The sequence below is a fragment of the Macaca fascicularis genome, chromosome 13 (assembly GCF_037993035.2).
Source record: "Macaca fascicularis isolate 582-1 chromosome 13, T2T-MFA8v1.1".
Taxonomy (NCBI): domain Eukaryota; kingdom Metazoa; phylum Chordata; class Mammalia; order Primates; family Cercopithecidae; genus Macaca; species Macaca fascicularis.
The window spans coordinates 16,267,178-16,291,786 of record NC_088387.1 but is presented as its reverse complement, the minus strand read 5'-3'; the positions used below and the strand labels follow the sequence as shown (position 1 = coordinate 16,291,786).

The 24,609-nt window shown below is 39.0% G+C and overlaps 2 protein-coding genes and 1 long non-coding RNA gene across 34 annotated transcripts in view; 1 reads left to right on the top strand and 2 right to left on the bottom strand.

The window, feature by feature from the left end:
* CCDC138 (coiled-coil domain containing 138) overlaps positions 1-8,827 on the bottom strand; it is a 139,073-nt gene extending 130,246 nt beyond the window's left edge. For 5 of the 27 annotated variants that reach the window (XM_065526783.1, XM_005575229.5, XM_015433366.4 and 2 more), the window contains exons 1-5: positions 8,673-8,827; positions 7,502-7,559; positions 6,931-7,045; positions 3,786-3,913; positions 539-720 (exon numbers count right to left, since the gene is read on the bottom strand). In XM_065526783.1, coding sequence (XP_065382855.1) covers positions 539-720; positions 3,786-3,913; positions 6,931-7,045; positions 7,502-7,559; positions 8,673-8,765 — 576 coding nt within the window. In that variant the 5' untranslated portion in view covers positions 8,766-8,827. Of the gene's footprint in view, positions 1-538; positions 721-3,147; positions 3,234-3,785; positions 3,914-6,862; positions 7,046-7,501; positions 7,560-8,645 lie in introns of those variants that run through there. The other 22 variants (XM_065526785.2, XM_074011238.1, XM_074011237.1 and 19 more) reach the window with 16 other exon arrangements.
* A 66-nt stretch (positions 8,828-8,893) lies between these two features.
* LOC123568334 (uncharacterized) lies at positions 8,894-17,929 on the top strand. The gene is made up of 2 exons (XR_006691572.2): positions 8,894-9,102; positions 17,819-17,929. It is a non-coding gene; the product is annotated as an uncharacterized lncRNA (long non-coding RNA).
* LOC102123033 (E3 SUMO-protein ligase RanBP2) overlaps positions 11,411-24,609 on the bottom strand; it is a 70,784-nt gene continuing 57,585 nt past the window's right edge. For 4 of the 6 annotated variants that reach the window (XM_005575235.4, XM_005575233.4, XM_015433363.3 and 1 more), the window contains 9 exons: positions 23,977-24,147; positions 23,258-23,350; positions 22,794-22,972; positions 19,841-20,045; positions 18,555-18,656; positions 14,370-14,530; positions 13,403-13,676; positions 12,956-13,281; positions 11,411-11,918 (listed from right to left, as the gene is read on the bottom strand). In XM_005575235.4, the coding sequence (XP_005575292.3) occupies positions 11,613-11,918; positions 12,956-13,281; positions 13,403-13,676; positions 14,370-14,530; positions 18,555-18,656; positions 19,841-20,045; positions 22,794-22,972; positions 23,258-23,350; positions 23,977-24,147 (1,817 nt within the window). In that variant the 3' untranslated portion in view covers positions 11,411-11,612. The remainder of the gene's footprint in view (positions 11,919-12,955; positions 13,282-13,402; positions 13,677-14,369; positions 14,531-18,554; positions 18,657-19,840; positions 20,046-22,793; positions 22,973-23,257; positions 23,351-23,976; positions 24,148-24,609) is intronic. The other 2 variants (XM_045368858.2, XM_074011225.1) reach the window with 1 other exon arrangement.

The following is a 24,609-nucleotide window of genomic DNA, read 5'->3' as shown; positions in this document are numbered from 1 at the left end:
AGGAGAATCACTGGAACCCAGGAGGCAGAGGTTGCAGTGAGCCAAGATCGCACCACTGCACTCCAGCCTGGATGACAGAACAAGACACCATTGCAAAAAAAAAAAAAAAAGAAATACACTTTAGAAACAAAAAAACCCCAAAGGCAGATATAGGCGAATGTTAAGAGTTCAATTTTGATGAGAGTTGACAAGAGGACTCTTCATATATAAGTACTTAAAACAATAAAGCTAGAGCATCTACTTCAAAAAGCATACTTTATCAGATTTTATTGCTGAAGTAAGGATGGGATGGGAATCAAATAAAATACAAGACAGTCTGAAACACACACCTACAAATAAAAACGCCACTGTCTCTATTTTATCTCAGCCACTGTATTTTTCCCTTCCTTAGTCCCTATAATTTGAGTTTGTCCCCTGCTGTCCTTGTCTTGACAAACTTATCTAAAGTAACTAAAACGAAATATATACAAATTATGTAAGTGCTTGGTTCTTAGAACATAAATATTTCTGAATTCTCGATTCAGTATTTAGTTCTTACCTGCAGTTTCAGATGTATCTGAAATAATTCGTCATATATCTGACTGATCTGCCGTGGAAGTAAACTCCGCTTGTCTGATGCTTTAGATTTGGGATAGCTGACAAGTTTCAAAGGAGAGTCACCTGCATCACTACAACACTCAGTCCGAGGTCTCGATGAGGTCGTATTAGTTGGCAGGGCAACTGCAAAGAAAATAACATTTGCATTATAAACTTTATTAACTTATCGTTTCAAATATTTTCAGAGTAACCTTTAGGAAGAGATGCTTTAAATACAAATTATAACATTAAAAAGTTTCAGGGCCGGGCGCGGTGGCTCAAGCCTGTAATCCCAGCACTTTGGGAGGCCGAGACGGGCGGATCACGAGGTCAGGAGATCGAGACCATCCTGGCTGACACGGTGAAACCCCGTCTCTACTTTAAAAATACAAAAAACTAGCCGGGCGAGGTGGCGGCGCCTGTAGTCCCAGCTACTCGGGAGGCTGAGGCAGGAGAATGGCGTGAACCCGGGAGGCGGAGCTTGCAGTGAGCTGAAATCCGGCCACTGCACTCCAGCCTGGGCGGCAGAGCGAGACTCCGTCTCAAAAAAAAAAAAAAAAGGCCGTGCGCGGTGGCTCAAGCCTGTAATCCCAGCACTTTGGGAGGCCGAGACGGGCGGATCACGAGGTCAGGAGATCGAGACCATCCTGGCTAACACAGTGAAACCCCGTCTCTACTAAAAATACAAAAAAAACTTAGCCGGGCGAGGTGGCAGGCGCCTGTAGTCCCAGCTACTCGGGAGGCTGAGGCAGGAGAATGGCGTGAACCCGGGAGGCGGAGCTTGCAGTGAGCTGAGATCCGGCCACTGCACTCCAGCCTGGGCGGCAGAGGGAGACTCCGTCTCAAAAAAAAAAAAAAAAAAAAAAAAAAAGTTTCAAGAGAGACAAAGAATAATATAGTAAATATGGTAAAGTGGTAACATCGGAAAATGTGGGTGAAGGGTATACAGGAATTGACTGCACTATTTTTGCAACTTTTCTGTAAGTCTGAAATGATTTCAAAATAAAATACTTTAAAGGACATAAAAAGACACTAATTGCCAAGAAATGGAAAGTAACCTCAGAAACCCCTAATCATGTTTAGAAATCCCCTAAACCAAATTTATCACTAACACAAATGAATGTTAAATGCTGCTTTACTTTGCTGTTTAATCTCCACTACTTACATTTTAAAAGTCCTTGCTTTGCCTGCTTTTATATTATATATGTAATTATATTAACATAATTTCTATAACCTCTTCCTTTAAACAGGTTCACAAATCTTCACTGTCTACCCTATTTTGCAAACACCATATACAGTATCCTCCTACAGGTGGAAATTTGAGCTGCTTTCGCTATACAGATGCTACACAGTCTTGTACATGGCTTCTGGTGCACAAGTTTAAGAGTTTCCTGAGGGTATGTAAATAGTAGCAAAATTGCTAGATCACAGGGTATATATGCAGTTTCAACTTTACTAGTGATTCCAAATTGTTTTCCAAAGTGGTTGTATTAATTTACTCTCCCAACAGCGTAGATAAGTGAGTTCCTCTTGCTTGATATTCTTGCCAACACTGTACTGTCAGAATTTATTTTCTGCTAACAATTAAGAGTATAAAATGCCCTCACTCAGTGGTTGCTTTTTTTGTCTTTGTTTTTTGAGACAGAGTCTTGCTCTGTCGCCCAGGCTGGAGTGCAGTGGCGCTATCTTGTCTCACTGCAAGCTCCGCCTCCCGGGTTCACGTCATTCTCCTGCCTCAGTCTCCCAAGCAGCTGGGACTACAGGTGCCCACCACCATGCCCAACTAATTTTTTTGTATTTTGTTAGAGATGGGGTTTCACCGTGTTAGCCAGGATAGTCTCGATCTCCTGACCTCGTGATCCATCCGCCTCGGCCTCCCAAAGTGCTGGGATTATAGGCACAAGCCACCACGCTTGGCTTTTTTTTTTTTTTTTTTTTTTTTTGAGAGAGTCCCACTATGTCACCCAGACTAGAGTGCAGTGGCACAATCTCAGCTCACTGCAACCCCTGCTTCCCGAGTTCAAGTGATTCTCCTGCTTCAGGCTCCCAAGTAGCTGGGACTACAGGCGCCCACCACCACGTCTGGCTAATTTTTTGTATTTTTAATAGAGACGGGGTTTTACCATGTTAGCCAGGATAGTCTCGATCTCCTGACCTCAGGATCCACCCATCTCGGCCTCCCAAAGTGCTGGGATTAAAGGCGTGAGCCACCACGTCTGGCAGACGTTCAGTGGTTTTAACTTGCGCTAGACTCATGGAAGCCCCAGGTTTAAAAGGGGAGGGTGGGTGTCTTCCATTATACTTCAGTATGAACAGACAATGGAGAAGCAAAAATAAAACATAGTATGAATTTTTTTAAATGAAAAGCTTCACTTCAGTCAGTTCAGCAAATGCCCTAAAAGTGAAAGACACATTCACAGAGCTCTACTTGCCTGTTTAGGTTCCCGACTCACCAATCCCTGGCCTGAACATTTCTTAATTTTGTCTACTTTCAAGTAAGAGGTTGGTGCAAAAGTCATTGCGGTTTTTACCATTACTTTTAATGGAATACAAGCAACATTTTCTTTATACCTTATCCCATGTTTTCCACTGGGAAAATCGACCATATAGCAGGAAACACAAGTCCACACAGAATTATTTTTCATCTTCCTCAAATGCTGAGAATAATGAGACAAAGGAAAACGAAGGAGAAGGAAAAGAGGAAAATGAATGTTGTTGTGTGTAGACCATAATACTGGCACCCGTATTATCAGTAATATCAACACGGCAACTTGAAGTCGTGTAGCCCAGAGGGTGAAGGGTGCCATTTGCGGTTGTCCAGTCCTTGAAATCCTGCCACAACTATGCAATGCAGCCAGATACACAGAAAACTGCTGGTAGGTCAGTGCCCAGAAAGCCATACTTTAAATAATCTGGAGTATTTTCTCAAAATATTGCAGTCAAATACTATCACAGTCATTTACTCAGTTATTAATTTATTTGGATAAATTTTGAGGGTACAGGAATATTACTGAAAAATAATGAAGTTTAATTTCCTCTGCTCCTTTAATTTAATAATAAGCACAGTAACTATCTCCTGGCTTATAGAAGTTCAGAACACAGAAATATGCAGACTCTTGGGGGCCAGTGTTATTACCAGGAGGAAAGCTTCATGTACTCTATTTGACAAAGTTACTATTTAATTGATAGTTCTAAAATATTTATTTTACCTTTTTCTATGTCTTTAAAAGACTGCTTGGTTATTTTGGAGGTACTAACTCTATAATCATTTTCAATTAACTCTTCTTCTGTTTCCTGTTTCTTCAAATCATGGAAAGAATCCAGTTCATCATCTAGGCTTTAAAAAAAATAATTGTATCACAGCCATCTAGAAGTTTACTACAGCATTTTAAAAAGATAAAACTGCTTTTCAAATATTAACAGCATAACTGGAAAAAATGCAAAAGCATTTTTTAAACTGCAAAATGTAAACATGTAAAAAGGAAAAATGTAAAAAGTAACAGTCACGGATCATTGATAACCCACTACAAGATATTTTTCTACACATTAAAGAGACAATTTAAAATGACATATACCTACCTGTGGTATACTCTACAGCTGAGGAACACTTTATTTTGACTCCCAATAATCTGTTGTTATTTATAAGGTAGTTTTAGCCAAAATAATGAATGTTTAACATAAGAAAACTAAACCTAAAGAAGTCAAATAACTGATGCGTGACATAAAAAGTAGAAAGTGGAGCAGAACTAGAATCCCAGGTGTTCTCTCCAAAAAGACAATCTGAGTTGAAATTTCTAGAATAGTATTGTTCAAAAGCAATATAACACAAGTCATATAGGTAATTTAAAATGTTCTAGTAGCACATTAAAAAACAATTTTTAAAAATACTATTTAATATAGTATATCTAAAAGTTTATCATTTCAACATGTAATCAATGTTAAACATTATTAAGATATAACAGGCATGGTGGCTCATGCCTGTGATCTCAGCACTTTGGGAGGCTGAAGTGGGAGTATCTCTTGAGTCCAGGAGTTCAAGATCAGCCTGGACAACACAGTGAGATTCCATCTCTACAAAAAAAAATAAATTAAATAAAATAAATTAGCCAGGAGTAGTGGTACACATATGTAATCCCGGCTACTCAGGAGGCTGAGGTGAAAGGATCATTTGAGCACAGGATTTGGAGGCTACAGTGAGTTACAATTATGCCACTGCACTCACAGCCTGGGCAACAGAGCATGACCCTGCCCCCTGCAAATCCACAAACACACACATACAAAATTAAGATATTTTACATTATTTTATCCATGCTTTATTTATTTATTTATTTTTTTTTTTTTTTTGAGACGGAGTCTCGCTCTGTCGCCCAGGCTGGAGTGCAGTGGCCAGATCTCAGCTCACTGCAAGCTCCACCTCCCGGGTTCACGCCATTCTCCTGCCTCAGCCTCCCAAGTAGCTGGGACTACAGGCGCCCGCCACCTTGCCCGGCTAGTTTTTTGTACTTTTTAGTAGAGACGGGGTTTCACCGTATTAACCAGGATGGTCTCGATCTCCTGACCTTGTGATCCGCCCGTCTCGGCCTCCCAAAGTGCTGGGATTACAGGCTTGAGCCACCGCGCCCGGCCGCTTATTTATTTTTTGAGAGAGAGTCTCACTCTATCACCCAGGTTGTAGTGCAGTGGCACGATCTTGGCTCACTGCAACCTCCGCCTCACAGGTCCAAGCAATTCTCCTGTCTCAGCCTCCTGAGTAGTTGGGACTACAGGCACCTGCCACCATGCCCTGCTAATTTTTGTTATCTATGCTAAGTCTTAGAAAGCCCGTGTGTATATGACAGTTACAGCATATGTCAATTCAGACCAGCCCCATTTCAAGTACTCAATAGATACATGTGGCCTGTTGCTACTGTGCTGGACAGCATAGTTTCAGACCAGATCACAACTAGGGGTCCAATGTTATGAAAATCTTCATAGTACAAAACCTTTATAGTTCAGAATTATACCCAGGTCATTATTTTAAAAATCATAAAACTCAGTTAAAAAGAAAATAATTTCCATGAATTTATTACCTTAAAAGCAATTTTCACTTTCCTTACCCTACATTCAACATAGCTCATGTCTAAATCCTAAATCTAGATCAACTAGATTTTGTGAGTGCAAAATGAAACAGTAAAAACAATGATAATAGCTAACATTTGAGTACTTATTATTTACCCAGAACTGTTCAGTGTATTACACAGATTTAACCTATTTAAGAAGAGAAAGGGAAAACTGTATTTAAAAAAAGTCAAGCTCCCAAATACTAATTATGTTAGTAACATACAGATACTTTAGGTATAATTAGTTTTTCTCTCCACAATTATCTCAACATTTCATTTTATATACATATACATCTTTATTTCAAAATGCTTACTCCTTCTTGATACCCATAGCATTTCTTTCTACCACATATTTTTGGCATTAAATAATATCCAACTTAGATCTTTATTTTACCTTAGCTTCCACTGTTTTTTGTACTTTTTCCCCATAGTAAATAGTATCTTCCTTACAGAATGGCAACTTCTTTTAATCCAGCACTGTAGTTCCCATCTCCCCAGACTGCCTTCTTGAATCTCTCTCTTAACCACCTAAATACAATGTGTACCACGCTACCAGACACACCAGAGATAGTAAAATGCTGCTGCCTAACGAAACTTGTATGGCAGTTTTTTTTGTAGTTCCTTTTTTCTTTCTTTCTTCAGGACAGAGATTTGCTCTTGTCAACCAGGCTGGAGTGCAATGGCGCAATCTCAGCTCACTGCAACCTCCACCTCCTGGGTTCAAGTGATTCTCCTGCCTCAGCCTCTCAAGTAGCTGAGATTCCAGACGCACACCACCACACCCGGCTAATTTTTCTATTTTTAGTAGAAACGGGGTTTCACCATGTTGGCCAGAGTGGTCTCGAACTCCTGACCTCAGGTGAACCACCCGCCTCGGCCTCCCAAAGTGCTGGGATTACAGGTATGAGCCACCGCACCGGGTCCATAGTTCCTTTTCTAAACATTTTTATTTAAAGAAAGGGAGCAGAGTCTGCATTTGGGTCCCGGATGAATAACCATAAAAATATTTTTTCATCTTTTACATTATATAAATAATTTTCCATTATGCTACACTAAACATAATGCTACGTCTATGCTTTTATTACAGAGATCCTCAGTAAAAATTAGTAAGTGACTCGCTTCAACTATTTAGCAGGCTCCAGACTGCCTTACACTTGTTCTCAGGAAAGAGCAAAAATATAACTTGCCCTTTTCGCTTTCTCAGTTTCTTGAGATACTGAGGGGGTAGCAACAGTAAAGTTTCAGGGTACTTTACCAATTCACATTTACGCGCTTGAATAAGCTGCACAATGGTGTTCTACAATGCTTGCTTTCATCAGAATATTTTAATGATGAACCAACTTTATCTCCAGAGTAGATATCCAAATCACCTGTCAACGACAAATAAACCACGAAAGATTACCAGAACAATATATCACAAAATATCTGGCACTGGCCACAAGTCTAAATAATATTAGTTTTAAAATCTTCTCTCTCAAATTTTTTTTACTTTTTTGAGACTGAGTTTCGCTCTTGTTGCCCAAGCTGGAGTGCAGTGGCGCCATCTCAGCTCACTGCAACCTCCGCCTCCCAGGTTCAACCGATTCTCCTGCCTCAGCATTCCCAGCAGCTGGGATTACAGGCGCCCGCCACCAAGCTCGGCTAATTTTTTGTATTTTTAGTAGAGACGGGATTTCACCGTGTTGGCCTGGCTGGTCTCGAACTCCTGACCTCAGGCGATTCGCCTGTCTCGGCCTCCCAAAGTGCTGGGATTACAGACGTGAGCCACCGCGCCCGGCCTCAAATTAAACTTTTGAAACCCCCAAATATACAAAATACTGGCTTACCTGGGGAGGTTAGAGTTCTTCTCTTACATTTAGACTGATCAAAATTTGAAAAATCATACTAAAAAGGAGAAAAGATATTTAATTTGTATCCTAAGACTCAATTTACTGTCTCAAAATATTTCCCTACAAATTATGTATTAACTACAAAGGTTAGAGTGGAGAAATCCTGTAGACACCATCTTAACCAAGTGATCAAAGTTAATATCATCAATAATGTGACAAACCAACATCATGTGCCTCCCCACAGCAGATCACACATCACTCATCTCATGCTCCCGCCAAAAACACATAATCAATCTAACGAAGAGGCATCCATAAGATAAATCTAAATGGAGGAACATTCCAATAAATAATTCTTACACTTTTCAAAAAAACCAATCTTACAGAAAACAAAGGCTGTGAACCTGATCCAGGTTAAAGGCAACAAAAAAGACAATCAAATGCAATCAATGCTCGTTCTTGGATTGGATCTGCACTAGGAAAAAATTTTTCCTATAAAAGGCATTATCGAGATAATTGTTGAAATTTCATATGAACTCAAGATTACCAAATATATCAATTGTAAATTTCCTGAAAATATTACTGTGGTTATTAAAAGAGAACGTCCTTATGCTTAGGAAAAGCACACAAGTTATTTCTATCTAGAGGTAAAGGGGCATGATGCCTGCAAATTACCCTCAAATAGTTCAAAGGGAAAAAACGCGTGTAGGGAAAGAAGGCGAGAAAACGAATGGTAAAGCAAATGTGGCAAAATATTAATTTGTGAATGCAAGTGAGGGTACAAGGGAATTATTGGTACTACGGCAGCAACTTTTGAGTAAGTCTGAAATTATTTCGAAATAAGCCGCTTTTAAAAAGCAATTCAGCTGTTTTCTCAACTCCACTCACATCACTGCAAAAATAAAAAACTGAATAATACTTTCTCTAACATCACACCATGCCCCGTATACCACGAACACAGAGGCACAGGTGAAGTGGCGACCCTGCGCCCCTGCACCGCAACGCCCGCCCCTCCCGCCCGCTTCCACGAGGCCCGAGCCGCAGCCACCGCGGGAGTGCCGGGGCCGGGACCAGAGCCGCTGCGCGCCCCCAGGCCGGCTGGGCGGGGCACGGGGTGAGTTGCTCCGCAGCAGCAGGAGCCCACCCGCGGACCTCTGAGCGGCGGCTTCACCTCGTCCGGGCAGCTGCCCCCGAGTCCGTAGCGGCTTTTGAGACGCTCCACTACTAAATCCTGCCCCGGAGGCTTGACGACTCTCGGCTCCATAGTACACCGCAACCGCAGCGGTCTCCCCGGGAACCGCGTTCATCAAACCCGCGGCGCAACGCGACCGCGGTGCGTCACGACGTGCAAGGCCCCGCCCCCAGAGGCACGCAGGGCCGCAGGGAAGGGGCGGGGCAGAACTGGAGAACCCGGAGAAAGCAGCCAGGCTTGACCGCGCGTCCTCCAGGTCTCTAGTGCTATGGCTGCAGACCTCATAACTTGAGTAGTATTGCATCTCCCCGCGCTAGTGCCGCCCCGGCCGCCTGGGTACGACGACGGGTGGAGGGGCACCGAGGCCCCACACCTGCCTGCAGCGCTCCGCTTCAGCTCCATTTAACCTGTAAGTTTAGTGTGCGTTTGCGCTCACCATAGACCTGTCGCTCCATCAGAAGTGGCCTTTCCTAACTGCCATATAAAAGAAAAACCAAGACTATATCTGAGCCAGGAGTGGTGGTGCGCGTGTAATCCTGGCTGCTTAGGGAGCCTGGGAGTTACATCTACTCTGGGTAACATAACAAGACTCTCATCTCCTAAAAAAAAAAAAAAAAAGGAAAGCTGAGCATAGAAATTGCAGATTACCTCACTTTTCCTGTGTTCCATATGGGGTATAACCAGGTATTAAAAAGAATAATTAGAATGTAAGCTCCTTGAAAACAAACTTTTGTTTTTTGAAAAGAAAAAAGCTTTTGCCAGTACCCACAACAGTGCTAGCCATAGTATACATCAACCTGAAAACCTGTTAAGCAAAACTGAGGGGAACTGTACAACCACTTCATTTCTCATTCATACAATTACAGTGGTGTAATATTTTACTTTTCTAAGTTGTGACTGTCAGCTGCATCTCTGGACTAATAACTCCTAAAGTTTCTGGATTAAAGTTCCCAAATGCCCAAGTTTTATAAAATCTATACTTAAGCAGTTATTATCTGAAAATTACTTAAGCCATACTTTTTGCCATAAAGTACCACTTAAGATGTACAAATAATGAATTACTTTATTCTATCTTTAAGCAGATTTCAATGAGACAATATAAAATCCAGTTTAAAAGGAAAGATACATATCATCGTGGGTTTAGACCACATCAGTGATTAAATAACAAAATCAAACTCCTTTCCTGAAATGTGACACAAAGACTTTCTCATAAATGCCACAAGCCACTGTTAAGCATCTTTGGAATACTAATACTAGAAAAGTCAGTTTACATGTCATTTTGTCAAATTTTTGGTCAAAGTTTAAAGCTTTTTAATTTGTAACTTCAATGCTTTAGGAAAGCATAGAAATCTGCAAAAAGTCTGTTAAAACGCACTTGCATTGTTAAGAATTTATTCTAAAATCATGACGAAGGCATCAGCTGTCTCAGCTGAAAAGTTACAACACACTTTACATCAGTTTATATTACATAGATTTCCAAATAAGCCAATTTGAAATATTTAGTGTAAACATATGTATTCCATGGTTCTTGAGTAGGTTTATTTCAGGTATCTGGCTTTGTGGCTGAGTGGAATGGTGATGGTATACCATCAATCATTACTCGCACAACATCCCTCCCCTCTTTTGAACAGTTACTTGCTTTAGGATACCCAATTTCCAAATCCCCATATAACAGGGAATAAACCTGTCTTTCCTCACTAAATAAAATGAGGTAATTTCACCAGAAAGAATGTGTTCTTTGGGTGGAAGAGAGTCAGTATTCATAATTGCAATATACAGAATTTTGTGTTCTACCTGGATTCTTTGTAGTTCCATATCGAGTAGGCCAATAAGAACATCCTCTTTTCTTTAGCAATTTGCCTAACATTTGATACAAGCCATTTCCAAATACATTTTCAGTGTATATCAAACTTGAGAAACTAGCTCTGGAAGTTAGGCGGCAGTTTGAATTTACTGCCTCTGAATTGTCTTCCTTTAGAATAACCAGAAGCACAAGTAATGAATTTTTTGAATGTCAGTGGCTCTTATGAATTGTCATTTTATTTCTGCTACAAAATTTACCAGAAAAGGGTACTGCAACAATCCTGTATAAAGCAAATCTTTAACCAAATAACATGGCATAGACTTTCTAAAAATATTCATACTTTATCACAGTAACTACAAGGAAAAATTCAATTTCTATCATCAGAACCAAGCTGCAGTTTCTGAGGTAGTAGAGACAGATGACAGAAAAGTTTAAAACAAAACCCCTAAAGGAAATAGTCAACTTGTTTAAAATGTAAAAATTAATTGAATACCTATGAAAGAGCACAGGAAGCTAGATATTTTAAGGAAGGAAGGTACACTACTTACAAAGTTAACTTGTAACCACACAGGAGGTGTAAAGATTCTAGAGAAGAGCACTTTGGTTAACTCTGTACGTTCTGTGGCTCTACCCATTCATTAATGAGTCTCTATGCATAAATGAGTACACCAATAGTTAAGATTACCAAATATATTTCAAATCTAAAGTAAAATTATCCAAGTTGTGGTCCCTTTATTCAAATGGTAAGTATATCCATGCAGGAAGTCCAAATATCTTAAAAGGAATTAAAATTAAATTGCATATATCATATTCCTTCAATAGTTTGAGAAGGTCTATTGCTTTTAACAAGATTAGTATTATTCCATTTTAATACAAATATGTCAGGAGTACATAAACACAAGTACACCTGAAATACACCAGTGTTTAAACTTTTATTTCACACCATGCAAGGTCAATTATAACATTAAAAAGTGACAACAGCTATAAGCTGCAATTTTACATCTGTACATCAGAAACGTCCATTTTCAAAAGCTGAACATAATTATCAAATTGTAATAACTAAGCTTCAACTCAACTGCTTATACAGATAAAATTTTCTATGAAACACAATGATTTTATATCTGTCCACATTCTGTGATAGTTACTCTTCGACAAACAGACCCTTTGGGAGAACCAAATGATTCAATCTTTTTCACAGTATCCATGCCATCCTTAACAAACCCAAATACTACATGCTTAAAGTCCAAATGTTCTGCTTTTTTCAGTGTTATAAAAAATTGAGAATTATTGGTATTCTGGCCTCGATTGGCCATGGATAGTAAACCAGGACCAGTATGTTTCACATCAAAATTTTCATCTTCAAATTTATCTCCATAAATGGACTGTCCGCCTGTTCCATCATTTTTGGTGATATCTCCTCCCTGAAAAAAAAATGTATAACAAAAGTTTAAAAATTTTTTTCAATTAATAGGAATCCTGAGTAAAATACTAAAATACACACAGAACTCATCACTACAGGATAAATCCTAAAGCCCAGCTTTCCTGAGTATAATCTGAAACCTAAGAAATTCATATTGTTGGAAAGAAGATGAAAAATGAAAAGGTTTTTCCCATCCCTTAGTCTCTTATCTACTAGGTCTCAAGTACTGAAAATTTAACTTTTTTTTTTTTTTTTTTTTAAGACAGGCTGTCTCACCGGGCGCGGTGGCTCAAGCCTGTAATCCCAGCACTTTGGGAGGCCGAGACGGGCGGATCACAAGGTCAGGAGATCGAGACCATCCTGGCTAACACGGTGAAACCCCGTCTCTACTAAAAAATACAAAAAACTAGCCGGGCGAGGTGGCGGGTGCCTGTAGTCCCAGCTACTCTGGAGGCTGAGGCAGGAGAATGGCGTGAACCCGGGAGGCGGAGCTTGCAGTGAGCTGAGATCCGGCCACTGCACTCCAGCCTGGGCGACAGAGCGAGACTCCGTCTCAAAAAAAAAAAAAAAAAAAAGACAGGCTGTCTCACTCTGTCGCCCAGGATGGAGTGCAGTGACGCAAACCTAGCTCACTGCAGCCTTGGCTTCCTGGATGCTCCCACCTCAGCCACCATGTAGCTGGGACCACAGACGGACACCATCACGCCTTATTTCTGTATTTTTTGTCCAGATGAGATTTTTGCCACATTGCCCAGGCTGGTCTCAAATTCTGGGGCTCAAGCAATCTGCCTGCCTTGGCCTCCTAAAGTGCTGGAATTACAGGTGTGAGTCATTGTGCCCAGCCTAAATTATTTTAGGGTGAAAGTTTTAGGCAGGAGCAGGGAATGGGTAGTGATGCCATGTGATTCCATGTGTGGAAAACCTAAAGAAATCTTAAACAAAACTACAGGATGAGGTCCAGGAAAAACACCCAAATTTCCCGCTGGTGTGGTGCACTCTTTAAGACCTCAATTGCGGTATGTACTTAATAATACCTACTTGGCAAACAAAATCCGGAATTACTCTGTGAAAAATGGAATTCTTGAAACCAAAGCCTTTCTCTCCAGTGCATAGTGCTCTGAAGTTCTCAGCAGTCCGAGGAACAATGTTCGAAAATAACTCCATAGTTATCCGCCCTAGAGGTTCACCGTCCGCACAAACATCAAAAAACACCACAGGATTGGTCTCCTTTGATAATTCTGCTGCATGTCCTTTCTGGAGTTGCAATAAATTCTGCTGACATTCTTCAAATGTTTTCTTGAAACAATCAGCTACTTCTTTAGTTTTAAATCTCACTGCAAGCTGTTCTACTTTTGCTTCTCCATCTATTAAGGAGGGAAAGGGGAAGGAGTGACCTTAGTGTTAAAATAACTGTTATAAGTTGTTTTGTTATAGATTTTAGAAAAGTCCAAAAAATGAAAAGTACATTTGAATGTAAAAACTCACCAGCATAATCTGAGGCAGTCCAAACTAAAGCATTATTTGAAACATTTAAGGGCTTTAATTCCATTGTTTTAGTAATAACGTGGTTTGCACACACTTTAAAAACCTGGTCTCTTCTCATAAGGATCCGGTAATAGTTCTTCATTGTATGCCAAAGAATCTTTATATCTCCAACACCACGTTCCTTCCACTGACTGACATCCCGATCCCATCTATAAAGTTTGGCTCTCTCTTTAAACAAAATTTCTTCATCTTCTTCTCCAGATTTTACTTCTACCTATAATAGGAGATGAAATACTCTATAAGCTGCTGCTTATAATAAATTCCATGACAAATTTCAAAGATCCAAATTCTTTTAAGGCATTTTCTTTGTGATGACAAAGAGAATTTGTTAATATAATAATTGGTTATATATCTTAGGGCTAGGAATACATCTGATGTGGCTGAGGGAGTAAAGACCTGATTTGTCATTAAATATTTTCTTTTATATAGTATTCATTTTCCCTTTGGAAATTAAATGCTTTTCTTTATAGGAACAGAGGTTTCAAAAGTGTCTGCTACTGAAGAGAAATATATAAGATACTGAGGTTAAAAATGACAAAATAATTTTCCTAGAACAATGTTCTTGTCCAAAAAACACAGATTAATGTTTATTGAAAGGACTTTCGTATGAGGTTAATTTTTCCCCAGAATCATGTTATAAAAACAAACATGATATTCTAGAAACATACGAAAAAATTATTTCTTCCCAACAATTACATATAGAATTTATAAACCAATATTTATGTAAAAACTGCAAAAAGATAATTTATACTTAAAGGCTAGACATCTAATAAATAGAGCTTCCATTTCAAACTGTAAACATTCTTAAATGCAAACAATGATATCCTGACAGATCAAGCCAGGGTAAGTTTTAAACTTAAAAATGAAAAATAAGTTATTAGTAAAAGTTTAATCCCTTAACATTTACCTCTGGTAGTGACACTATTGGTTCAAAATGGATATCTTCATTATGAACTACTTCTTCATCACTACCATCTTCATCTTCACCAACTTTACCAATTGACTGGGTTCCAACTGACTGTGTTCCAAACACAGCCGCTCCAGTATTTGCCCATTGGAAATTTTTATCTGATGAATAAATCAAGATATTTAAACACTGGTATCTATTTTTTACATTTTTCATCCCCCTCTTATTTTATCAATCCTTCTAATTCCCGATGATGTAATATGTACATCAATTTTAAATGTTTAAAACTATATTATTCTAGTAAATTCCTCACACCTGTAATCCCAGCACTTTGGGAGGCCAAGGTCATCTGAGGTCAGGGGTTCCAGACCAAACCATAGCCAACATGGTGAAACCCTATCTCTTCTAATAATACAAAAATTAGGCCGGGCGCAGTGGCTCATGCCTGTAATCCCAGCACTTTGGGAGGCGAAGGTGAGCGGATCGCCTGAAGTCAGGAGTTCGAAACCAATCTGACCAACATGGAGAAACCCCATCTCTACTAAAAATACAAAATTAGCTGGGCATGGTGGCACATGCCTGTAATCCCAGCTACTCAGGAGGCTAAGGCAGGAGAATCACTTGAACCCAGGACGCAGAGGTTGCAGTGAGCCGAGATGGCGCCACTGTACTCTAGCCTGGGCAGTAAGAGGGAAACTCCGTCTCAAAAAAAAAAAAAAAAAGCCAGGCGTGGTGGTATGCGCCTGTGGTCCTAGCTACTTGGGAGGCTGAAGCAGAAGAATCGCTTGAACCTGAGAGGTGGAGGTTGCAGTGAGCCGAGATCGCCCCACTGCAGTCCAGCCTAGGCAACAGAGCAAGATTCTGTCTTTAAAAAAAAAAAAAAAAAAAAAAGTTAGCGGTGTGTGGTTATGGGTGACTGTAATCCCAGCTACTCAGGAGGGCTGGGGCAGAAGAATCGCTTGAACTTGAGAGGCAGAGGTTGCAGTGATCCAATATCACCCCACTGCACTCCAGCCTGGGCAACAGCAAGACTCTGTCTTACAAAAAAAAAAATTAGCCGGGCGTGGTGGCGGGTGCCTGTAATCCCAGCTACTCAGGAGGCTAAGGCAGGAGAATCACTTGAACTTTGGTGGCAGAGGTTGCAATGAGCAGAGATCATGCCATTGTATTCCAGCCTGGGTGACAGAGCAAGACTGTCACCAAAAAAAAAAAAAAAAAAAAAAAAAAAACTTCATACTGGGAGTACAGAATACATTTGTTATTGTTTATGCTTAGAGATACAAAGATAACACTGTCACTGCCTTGGATAAACTTCATAATACTAAACTACACAAGGACTTCCAGTAAAGAAGTTAAGTTCTTTATCTACTTCTAAAATTTCAAGTATTCACCTTGAAATTTTGTAAACTTAGCTCAGCAGGCCAAACCTGCTACTTCCAAATTAGCCACAATAGCCTAAACATGTTTATAATTTCTGCATCTCTACTTCTTCCTGAAGAAGCTAGTGCTGGAATGTAGATTTCTTGGCTGGGCTGGTGGATAGCAGCCTTGGGGGAACCTCACTGACTTCAACTGCCCAAAGGGTATTAGACTGTTAAACATTCTACTTCTGTGTGGGGGAACAATGATGGTCTCTCTCTTGCATACCTGCAAGAAGGTGAGAACTAGAAACTTCTCCATCCCACACCTCAATTTAGATGACCAAGTCCCCACTATCTTAGAGGAAAGAAACACCTCTCAACTTTTCATCACTTGCTGAATCACTGTCTTAAAGAACCCTACACCTTCTGCTAAAAACTCATAAGAAAGAAAAAATGTCACAGGGTCCATAACTCAGTATCTTAAAGAACACAATAAAAAACTCTCTTTAAGAAGGATTTAATGGAGGGGAAAAAAAACGTTTTTAAAGAGGAGAGAGGGAGGGCCAGGTGTGGTGGCTCAACACCTGTAATCCCAGCACTTCAGGAGGCCGAGGCGGGCTGATCACTTGAGGTCAGGAGTTCGAGATGAACCTGGCCAACATGGCGAAACCCCATCTCTACTAAAAATACTAAAAGAATTAGCGGGGTGTTGCAGCACACACCTATAATCCCAGCTACTCAGGAGGCTGAGGCAGGAGAATCACTTCATCCTAGCAAGCAGAGGTTGCAGTAAGCTGAGATCTGCGCCACTGCACTCCAGCCTGGGTAACAGAGTGATCGTCTCAAAAAAAAAAAAAAGAGAGACAAAGACAAAAATTCTTAAGGACATAAAACAATTGTATTGCAAAGGAATGATCCGAGAACAAAAATCACAGGTTGCATGGGGACTTCCTGAGACCAGTAACCACTGATCTGGATGAGATACCAACTTAGGGGCTCAAAAATAACTGTTCAGGGCCAGGTGCAGTGGCTCATGCCTACAATCCCAGCACTTTGCAGGGCCAAGGTGGGAGGACTGCTTGAGCCCAGGAGTTTGAGACCAGCCTGGGCAACATAGTGAGACCTCTGTCTCTACAAAAAATGCAAAAATTAGCTAGGCATGGTGGTACACACCTGTGGTCCCCGCTACTTGGCAGGCTGAGGTGAAAGGATTGCTGAAGGGCCCAGGAGGTCAAGGCAGCAGTGAGCTGTGTTCATGCCACTGCACTCCAGCCTGGGCAACAGAGTGAAATCCTGTCTCAAAAACAAAAAAACACAAAATTGTTCAGCAACTTTTTTGTTGAAAGCAAAAATTTAAAAAATAACCCCAAGGGACATGTGGCAGAAGAATTCAAAATTCTTTCAAAATAGTGGTTCTCTACCCTGGGAATACATTAGAATCAACCATTTGTAAAAATATGTTATAATATATCAGTATCTGGGTCTCACAGGTCATAAGGGGGTCTACAGTGATGTTACTGTAAGTGAATAATTAATTCAGCAAGCTTTGAGACATTAGAGAAAATAAGATTGAATCTCTAAATTATCTGGAAATTAACAAAAATATAAAGATTCCCTATGAAAACCTATGGATACAAACAAAACTGACTGCAGGGCATTTACAGTTTCAAATACTATTTTTAACAAGCACAATCTAAACTAACTAAAGCGTTCAATACACAAGAGCTTGGTGAATAATCTCACTAAAAATGACAAGTGGTAGTGAGAAGTGAATGTCAATGCATAAGGCTTATTTAGGCATGGTTTTCCTCCTGATATGTGAGTATTTTCTACTTTACACTTTAGTGTCCAATATTGACATAATACTTCAAAAAGGCTACACTGATTAACAAGGAGCCTATCTATTTTTATTTGGGATTTTTTTGTGTAAGTGTACCTACTATATTGCTTATTTGCTGACACACTACCCTTTGATTTCAGGCTATTTAATAAATTAAAACAAAAATAAATAACATCAGTGAAGCCCACGAATTCCAACATAACATCACATCTGAAGGTAATTTCTAAAAGTTTTATGTGTTTCTACAGGTGGCAGGAGCTGTGAAAAAAGTGCAAATATGGAGGAGGAAAGAACAGAATTCTGAACTGCATTAATCATTTAAGCATATATCCTCAATAAAATGTATTCCATAAATCAAACACCTTGTACTACAACTATTTAAGTGGTGCTATAAAGAACAATGTGAAAGATATTACAAGAATGAGAAAATACAATGAATGGTCTTTACTGGTAAACCCGATACAATCAGGGAAATGGATTATTTTCTAGAAATGTTACCAAAATGGATTAAAAATAGAAACTCCACTAAAGAAGATGGGCAAGCTCACCAATTATAAACTTAGCACAATAAATTAGCACAACCCTAATACTGAAATCCAAAGATAGTACAGAAAACTACAAAATCATACCCTTAAAAAGTAATAAACTCACAAATCCTGAAATATTAACAAATCAAATCTGAAAGTATAGTTAAAAGAATAATGACCAAAGTCAGAGTCATTCCAAAGCTCGAAAATGGTTCTGCATTTCAGAATGGGGAGGACTATCAGCATGGCTTACATAAAATTTAGAGAAAATTCTTATGATTATGTTGATGTCAAATAATAATAAAGTGTAGAAGCCCTTCATTATTAAAACACTAAACAAACTGGGGGGTAAGGGAAGAAACTTCTAATTTAGTTACATACTGCAACAAAAAACTAGTTTTTCAGTTGTGCTTGATTCTGCAGCAATGTCATTAAAAGTCTCTCCTCTTCATCTTACCTTTAGAACCAAAAGCAAAATCTCCAGAATTACTGGAAGCCAAGTCTGCAAATGAGAGCCCTGTGCTACTTCCAAATCCAAATGAAACTATTTTGCTTTCCCCTGGCAAAAGAAAAAACAATTTACTATTTCATTTGTGCTGAATATCAAAGCTTTACCCAGGACCTAGAGAGAACAGTAGAGCCTTGTATACTCTGGGATGAGGGGAGTTATTTCAATTCTGACAAGTTACAAAATACATCCAATTCTGAGCTGCTTCAGTATTACTAATTTTACAGGTGCTATTCACAAAGAATACTACAATACTACACCAGATGCAAATGCATGCCAAAACTTATTTTTTATAAATGAGATGTAGCGCTATCTATATTACACCAGATAATAAACTACCGTTTCTGCTCTATGGAGCCTACTATACTCCAAAGCAAGCATTCAATCAAAGGCAGGGTTTTAGGAAACATCTGTATAAAAACTTTTTGTGTTCTGTACTATAAGCTCATAAAAACCAAATGTCTCATTTACACTTTGTCATAAGGACTTTTGGGGTCTTCTCTTAATTCTGCTGATGTGAAGCTGCATGATCTCTGAAAGCCCCATGCCTTATTTTCCTCATATGAAAATATATGAGGCTTTAGGTATGAAGTCATCTTCTTCTTTTAGCACATTAAGACTCTCAAATGCCTATAAATGTAGTATTTGTGACACTGAAGGCTATTTCTTTTTTTAAAAGTAGGTAATATACACAAAGCAATACAACTTAAACTTCCCACTTCCATCCCCGAAATCGAAATGAAAGAGAGACAGCAATACCAAATATGTTACTGTAACTGATTAATTTAGCAAGCTTTGAAACTATTAAAGAAACATTAAATAGTACCATAAAACTTTCTTAAATCCCTATTATATTTCTACAATTTCTTCATAATTAAAACACTTTGAATATGCTTGAGTGATAATATAATTCAAACAATATTTAAATGAAAACGCTATCACAAAGGAAATTACATGTAACAACACTCTTGTCTTTTAAACTTAGGAAAATAGGTCAGAGTCATAATGCTTTGTATTCCCTAATAACCACAACTCTATCAATAAAAACATATTTGTTGGCAAGACAATACAATTTTTCTGATGATTATTACTACTACTACTAAGATGCCCCTTTATATACACATCAAAATTTGTTTTAAAGGGAGTTTTCAGGATCTGCCTTTAAAAGTCTATCTTCTCAAATATAAATAAGGTGTCCCTTATGTAATACATGATACACATATATCAAGTTTTACCTTGGCTTGTAGAATCTGTATCAAGTTCCTTTCTAGTTGACAAATCTACAGGTTTGTCCACAGTTTCACAGGAAACAGATGGTGAACTAATGGATTTGGTAGTAGAATCAGCTTCTTCAGATTTACAGAAAGAAGGTACCATCACTTCAGTCCCAACTGGATATACACTGTCAGTTGTGCTAGTTATTTCTTCTGTCTGAGATTTCTGCAAAGAGGAAGTCACAAAACACTATGCCACTTAAATGCTAAATTACAAAAATGGCTATATAATCTATTTCAAAGGGAACTGAGAACTTGGGCTTCTGGAGAAGACAGAATAAACACACTTCACCCTATCTCTCCCCAAAACCTACAACTAGATGCCTAGACTGAAACATACAGAGCACCTCTAAGAAGCCTTGGAAAGGTGGATAAAAACAGGAAGAAAAAGGATCTTGGGACCAGAGAGATAATCTGGAGGTTAAGATCCACGTGGAGTTTTTCTGCCACTCCTATAACCCAGCCTGGGTGCTACAGCAGCCAGAAAAAACTGGAACTGCCAATGGCACAATGTCAACAAAACAAGAGACTCTACTTTCTTCTCAAGTACACATGAGACATTCACCAAGACAGACCTCACAACATTTATGAAAATTGAAATTATTCAAAATGTTTTCATAAACCATAAAGGAATTAAACTAGAAATCAGTAAGAGAAAGATATACGGAAGGAAAATCACCAAATATTTGGAAATGGCACAGTAGCATCTAATGTACAGATCACAAAGAATGACTCAAGGAAAATAAGAAAATATTTCGAACTGCATGAAAGAGAAAATACCACATATTAAAACTTGGCCAGTTGCAGATAGGAAGTGCTTAGAAGGAAACTTATAGTATTAAATACTTATACTAGAAATAAAGAATGATCTTAAATTCGTAATTTAAGCTTTTTTTAAATTAAGAAACTAGGCCAGGCACAGGGGCTCACGCCTGTAATCCCAGCACTTCGGGAGGCCAGGGCAGGAGGATCATTTGAAGTCAGGAGTTCGAGATCAGCCTGACCAACATGGTGAAACCCCGTCTCTACTAAAAATACAAAAATTAGCCACGCCTATAATCCCAGCTACTCAGGTGGCTGAGACACGAGAATTGCTTGAACCCAGGAAGTGGAGGTTGCAGTGAACTGAGATCATGCCACTGCACTCCAGCATGGGAGACAGAGCAAGACTCTGTCTCAAAAGCAAAAAAAAGAAAAAAGAAAAGAGACTAGACAAAAGAGCAAAATAAACCCGAGGCAAGAAGGAAAGAAGGAAATAATAAAGAAGAGAAATAAATAGTATTTTTTAAAACTTAAGAAAACTCCAGCCATGGTTTCATTGGTGAAAACAGCTCAACATTTAAAGGGAAAATGGCACCAAGTCAACACACTCTCTTCCAGAAGACAGCAATACAGAAAATGCTTCTCAATTCATTTTATGACACCAGTATTACCATGTTTTTAAGAGGTGGTTTCACTATGTTGTTGTCCAGGCTGGAGAGCAGTGGCTATACACAGGCACCATCTCAGCGCACTGCAGCCTGGAACTCCTGGACTCCCGAGCAATCCTCCTACTCCTCAGCCTCCCAAATAGCTGGGACTACACACACACATATCACTGAGCCCAACCAGCATTACTCTTACATGGAAAACAAAGACAGTTTCAGAAAACTACAAGTATCCTGATAAATATAAACCCAAAAATTTATAACAAGATTTATGCAAATTGAACGCAACCACATATCAAAATTATACCCTGACCAAGTGAAGTTTACCCTGGAATGCAAAGTTAATTTTCTGAACATTTGAAAAGCAATGTCATTCACAGATTTAATAAAAAGAATCACGATTGTATCAATAGTTAAAATTTTTGACAAAAAGGTAAAAACGTTAGGTGATGATGTGTCAGTGTAGCCCCTTCATCAACTGTAACAAATGTATAAGCTTTTCTTTCCATAGAAATTTTAGAATTCACTTATGTATATCCATAAAGAATTCTTGGCTGGGCACGGTGGCTCACACCTGTAATCCCAGCACTTTGGGAGGCCGAGGCGGGTGGATCACAAGGTCAAGAGATCAAGACCATCCTGGTCAACATGGTGAAACCCTGTCTCTACTTAAAAAATACAAAAATTAGCTGGGCATGGTGGCGCGTTCCTATAGTCCCAGCTGCTCAGGAGGCTGAGGCAGGAGAATCACTTGAACCTGGGAGGCAGAGGTTGAGGTGAGCAGAGATTGCCCCACTGCACTCCATCTTGGCGACAGAGCGAGACTCCATCTCACCCAAAAAAAAAAAAAATTCCTGGAGGGGTTTTGACTGGTATTGTATTAAATCTATAGATTAATTTTGGAAAACTGATATTCTAGTTATTTTGAGTTTTCCAATCCAGGAACAGTATACCTTTCCATTAATTTAGATTTTTTATTTCATCAGTGTTTTGTGGCTTTTGGCATATAGCTCTTGTGTAGAACAAAATTAAAATTCCTTATTTCCTGGCCATAGCTGATTTAGTCTAGACCCCTCAACCCATTTAGTAGCCACAACCCATTATTACTATTTGGTAAGAACATTCTAGGTCAGGCGCAGTGGCTCACACCTATAATCTCAGCACTTTGGGAGGCCCAGGCGGGTGGATCACCTGAGGTCTGGAGTTCGAGACCAGCCTGCCCAACATGGTGAAACCCCGTCTCTACTAAAAATACAAAAATTAGCCAGGCAGGATGCCACCACAACTACTCGTGAGGCTGAGGCAGGAGATTCACTTGAACCTGGGAGGTAGAGGCTGCAGTGAGCCACGAGCATGCCATTGCACTCCAGCCTGGGCAACAAGAGTGAAATTCTGTCTCAAAAATAAACAAATGAGAACATTCTAAAGTTTACCGCATCAACAAAAGCAATGGAACTAAAAGGAAAATTTATTAGAGATATTCTTACTTGAGCTTCCTGAACTTTTTGAAGCTCTGATTGAAAGTCTTCCCCATTTCCATTGTCTTCATCAGTATCACTACAGACTCCACAAAAAAATGTAGGTGGAAGTTTTAACGTATCTGCTTTTGCCTTCTCTTCAACTGTTGGTTTCTTTTCCCAAACAATAATGCATTCTTTCTCATTATCTGAAAAATCAGTACAACACAAGCAAACGAAATTAGATGAAGCCCAACTTCTCTACAACAATGGTAGTCATCAATATAATCTACAGACCCAGGTAACAAGACCTGTACATGCTAATGAAAAACAAGGACCACCCAGAAAAGAATATTTTTCACCTAATGTTAAAGTATTTTAAATCACCATGGGCATAGTAAAATTGATAATTATAGAAATTGCCAGACTAGGTTATTCCTTCTAAATAGAAGACTTGTTAAAAGCAGTATAAATGTCCTTTACATTTAACATACCTGCTGTATTTTCTTCCAAGGGTCTACATTTTTCTGAGCCATCCAGATACAGTTTTCCATTAAGTTTCTTGACAGCTGTTTCGAAATCTTCATCTTAAAATACAATTGATTAAAAGAATTTCTAGTTAATTTTGGGGGGTTTTCCTTGCTTAGGGACTATAGGGACTATCTCCAACTTCACCCTTTCTCCCTCTCCCCATTTGAATTGCAGTCAATTTTGCCAATTTTATATCCTTAATACCTCTCTTACTGCTAGAGCTTTAGCTCAGCCTCTCATCTTGTTTGAGCTGCTCTCATTTTAACTCATCTTCCAATCTCCTTGTCCCATAATCCAATACTGTATACCACTGTCCAACTGATTCTATTGAGACTTTTATTTAACTGCTTAGCTTAAAAAATGGCATACAAAGTTTTCCATTGGAACCTTGTCTGCCTTATCTCTCTTCCACATGTTTAAGACTCCAGAAAAATTATGATTATTTTAAATCCCCTCAAAACATGTGCCTGGCACATTAGCCATCCAAAAAATGCTTGCTCAATGATCACAGTCCTTTTGATCCTTATATCCATTGACCACTTACACATACATTTAGGGTGAATATACCTGCAAGGATATTAGTGATAAGTTCTAAGAGGCAGGCTTAAAATAATTACACCACACTCCCAATTTTACTAAGATTAGCAGGAACACAGTGTTTTTGAAATAACAAAAGTTTTACCATCCTCCTCTTCTTCACTAACATAATCTGGTCTATTCTTGTAGCAGAAGAAAGTTGGAGGAAGTTTCAGTTTGGTTGCAAGGGCTTTCTGCTCAGCAGTTGGAGTTAGTTCATATACAATGAGAACATCATCATCTGAGGGAGAATCCTCAGGTTTTTTCTTCTCTTTTGCTGTAACACCAGTCAAAAAAATTGACAAAGGTAAGGTATTAAGTATTGACATTAATACTCTAACTGAAAATAAAAACCATAGAACTTGTCTGCAGGTTAAAACAGCATACTGATAAAAAATACATATACTTTGATGCAGAGATGTACGATAATCATGAATTAGAATTAGCATCCTGATTTAGTGTTCTACCAAAAACCCTTAGTGAACATAGAATCTATTTAAAACCAAAGAAAACAAAAGTCTTGTGTTTACTTAATAGTTATTGAAAAGAATTACTACTGATTTCTAGAATTTAAAAAGGTTAAAAATTTGAAAGTGTTGCCTAACTATACTTAGCATACAGTAGGTTTATGAAAATATCCATGCATTTGCAGCAACTAAAAAAATCTTAAAGAAAACATAAGCAAGTATTAGTAGACATATGAAACTAATCCAAAGCCAACTGTGATTAGTTCCTGTAA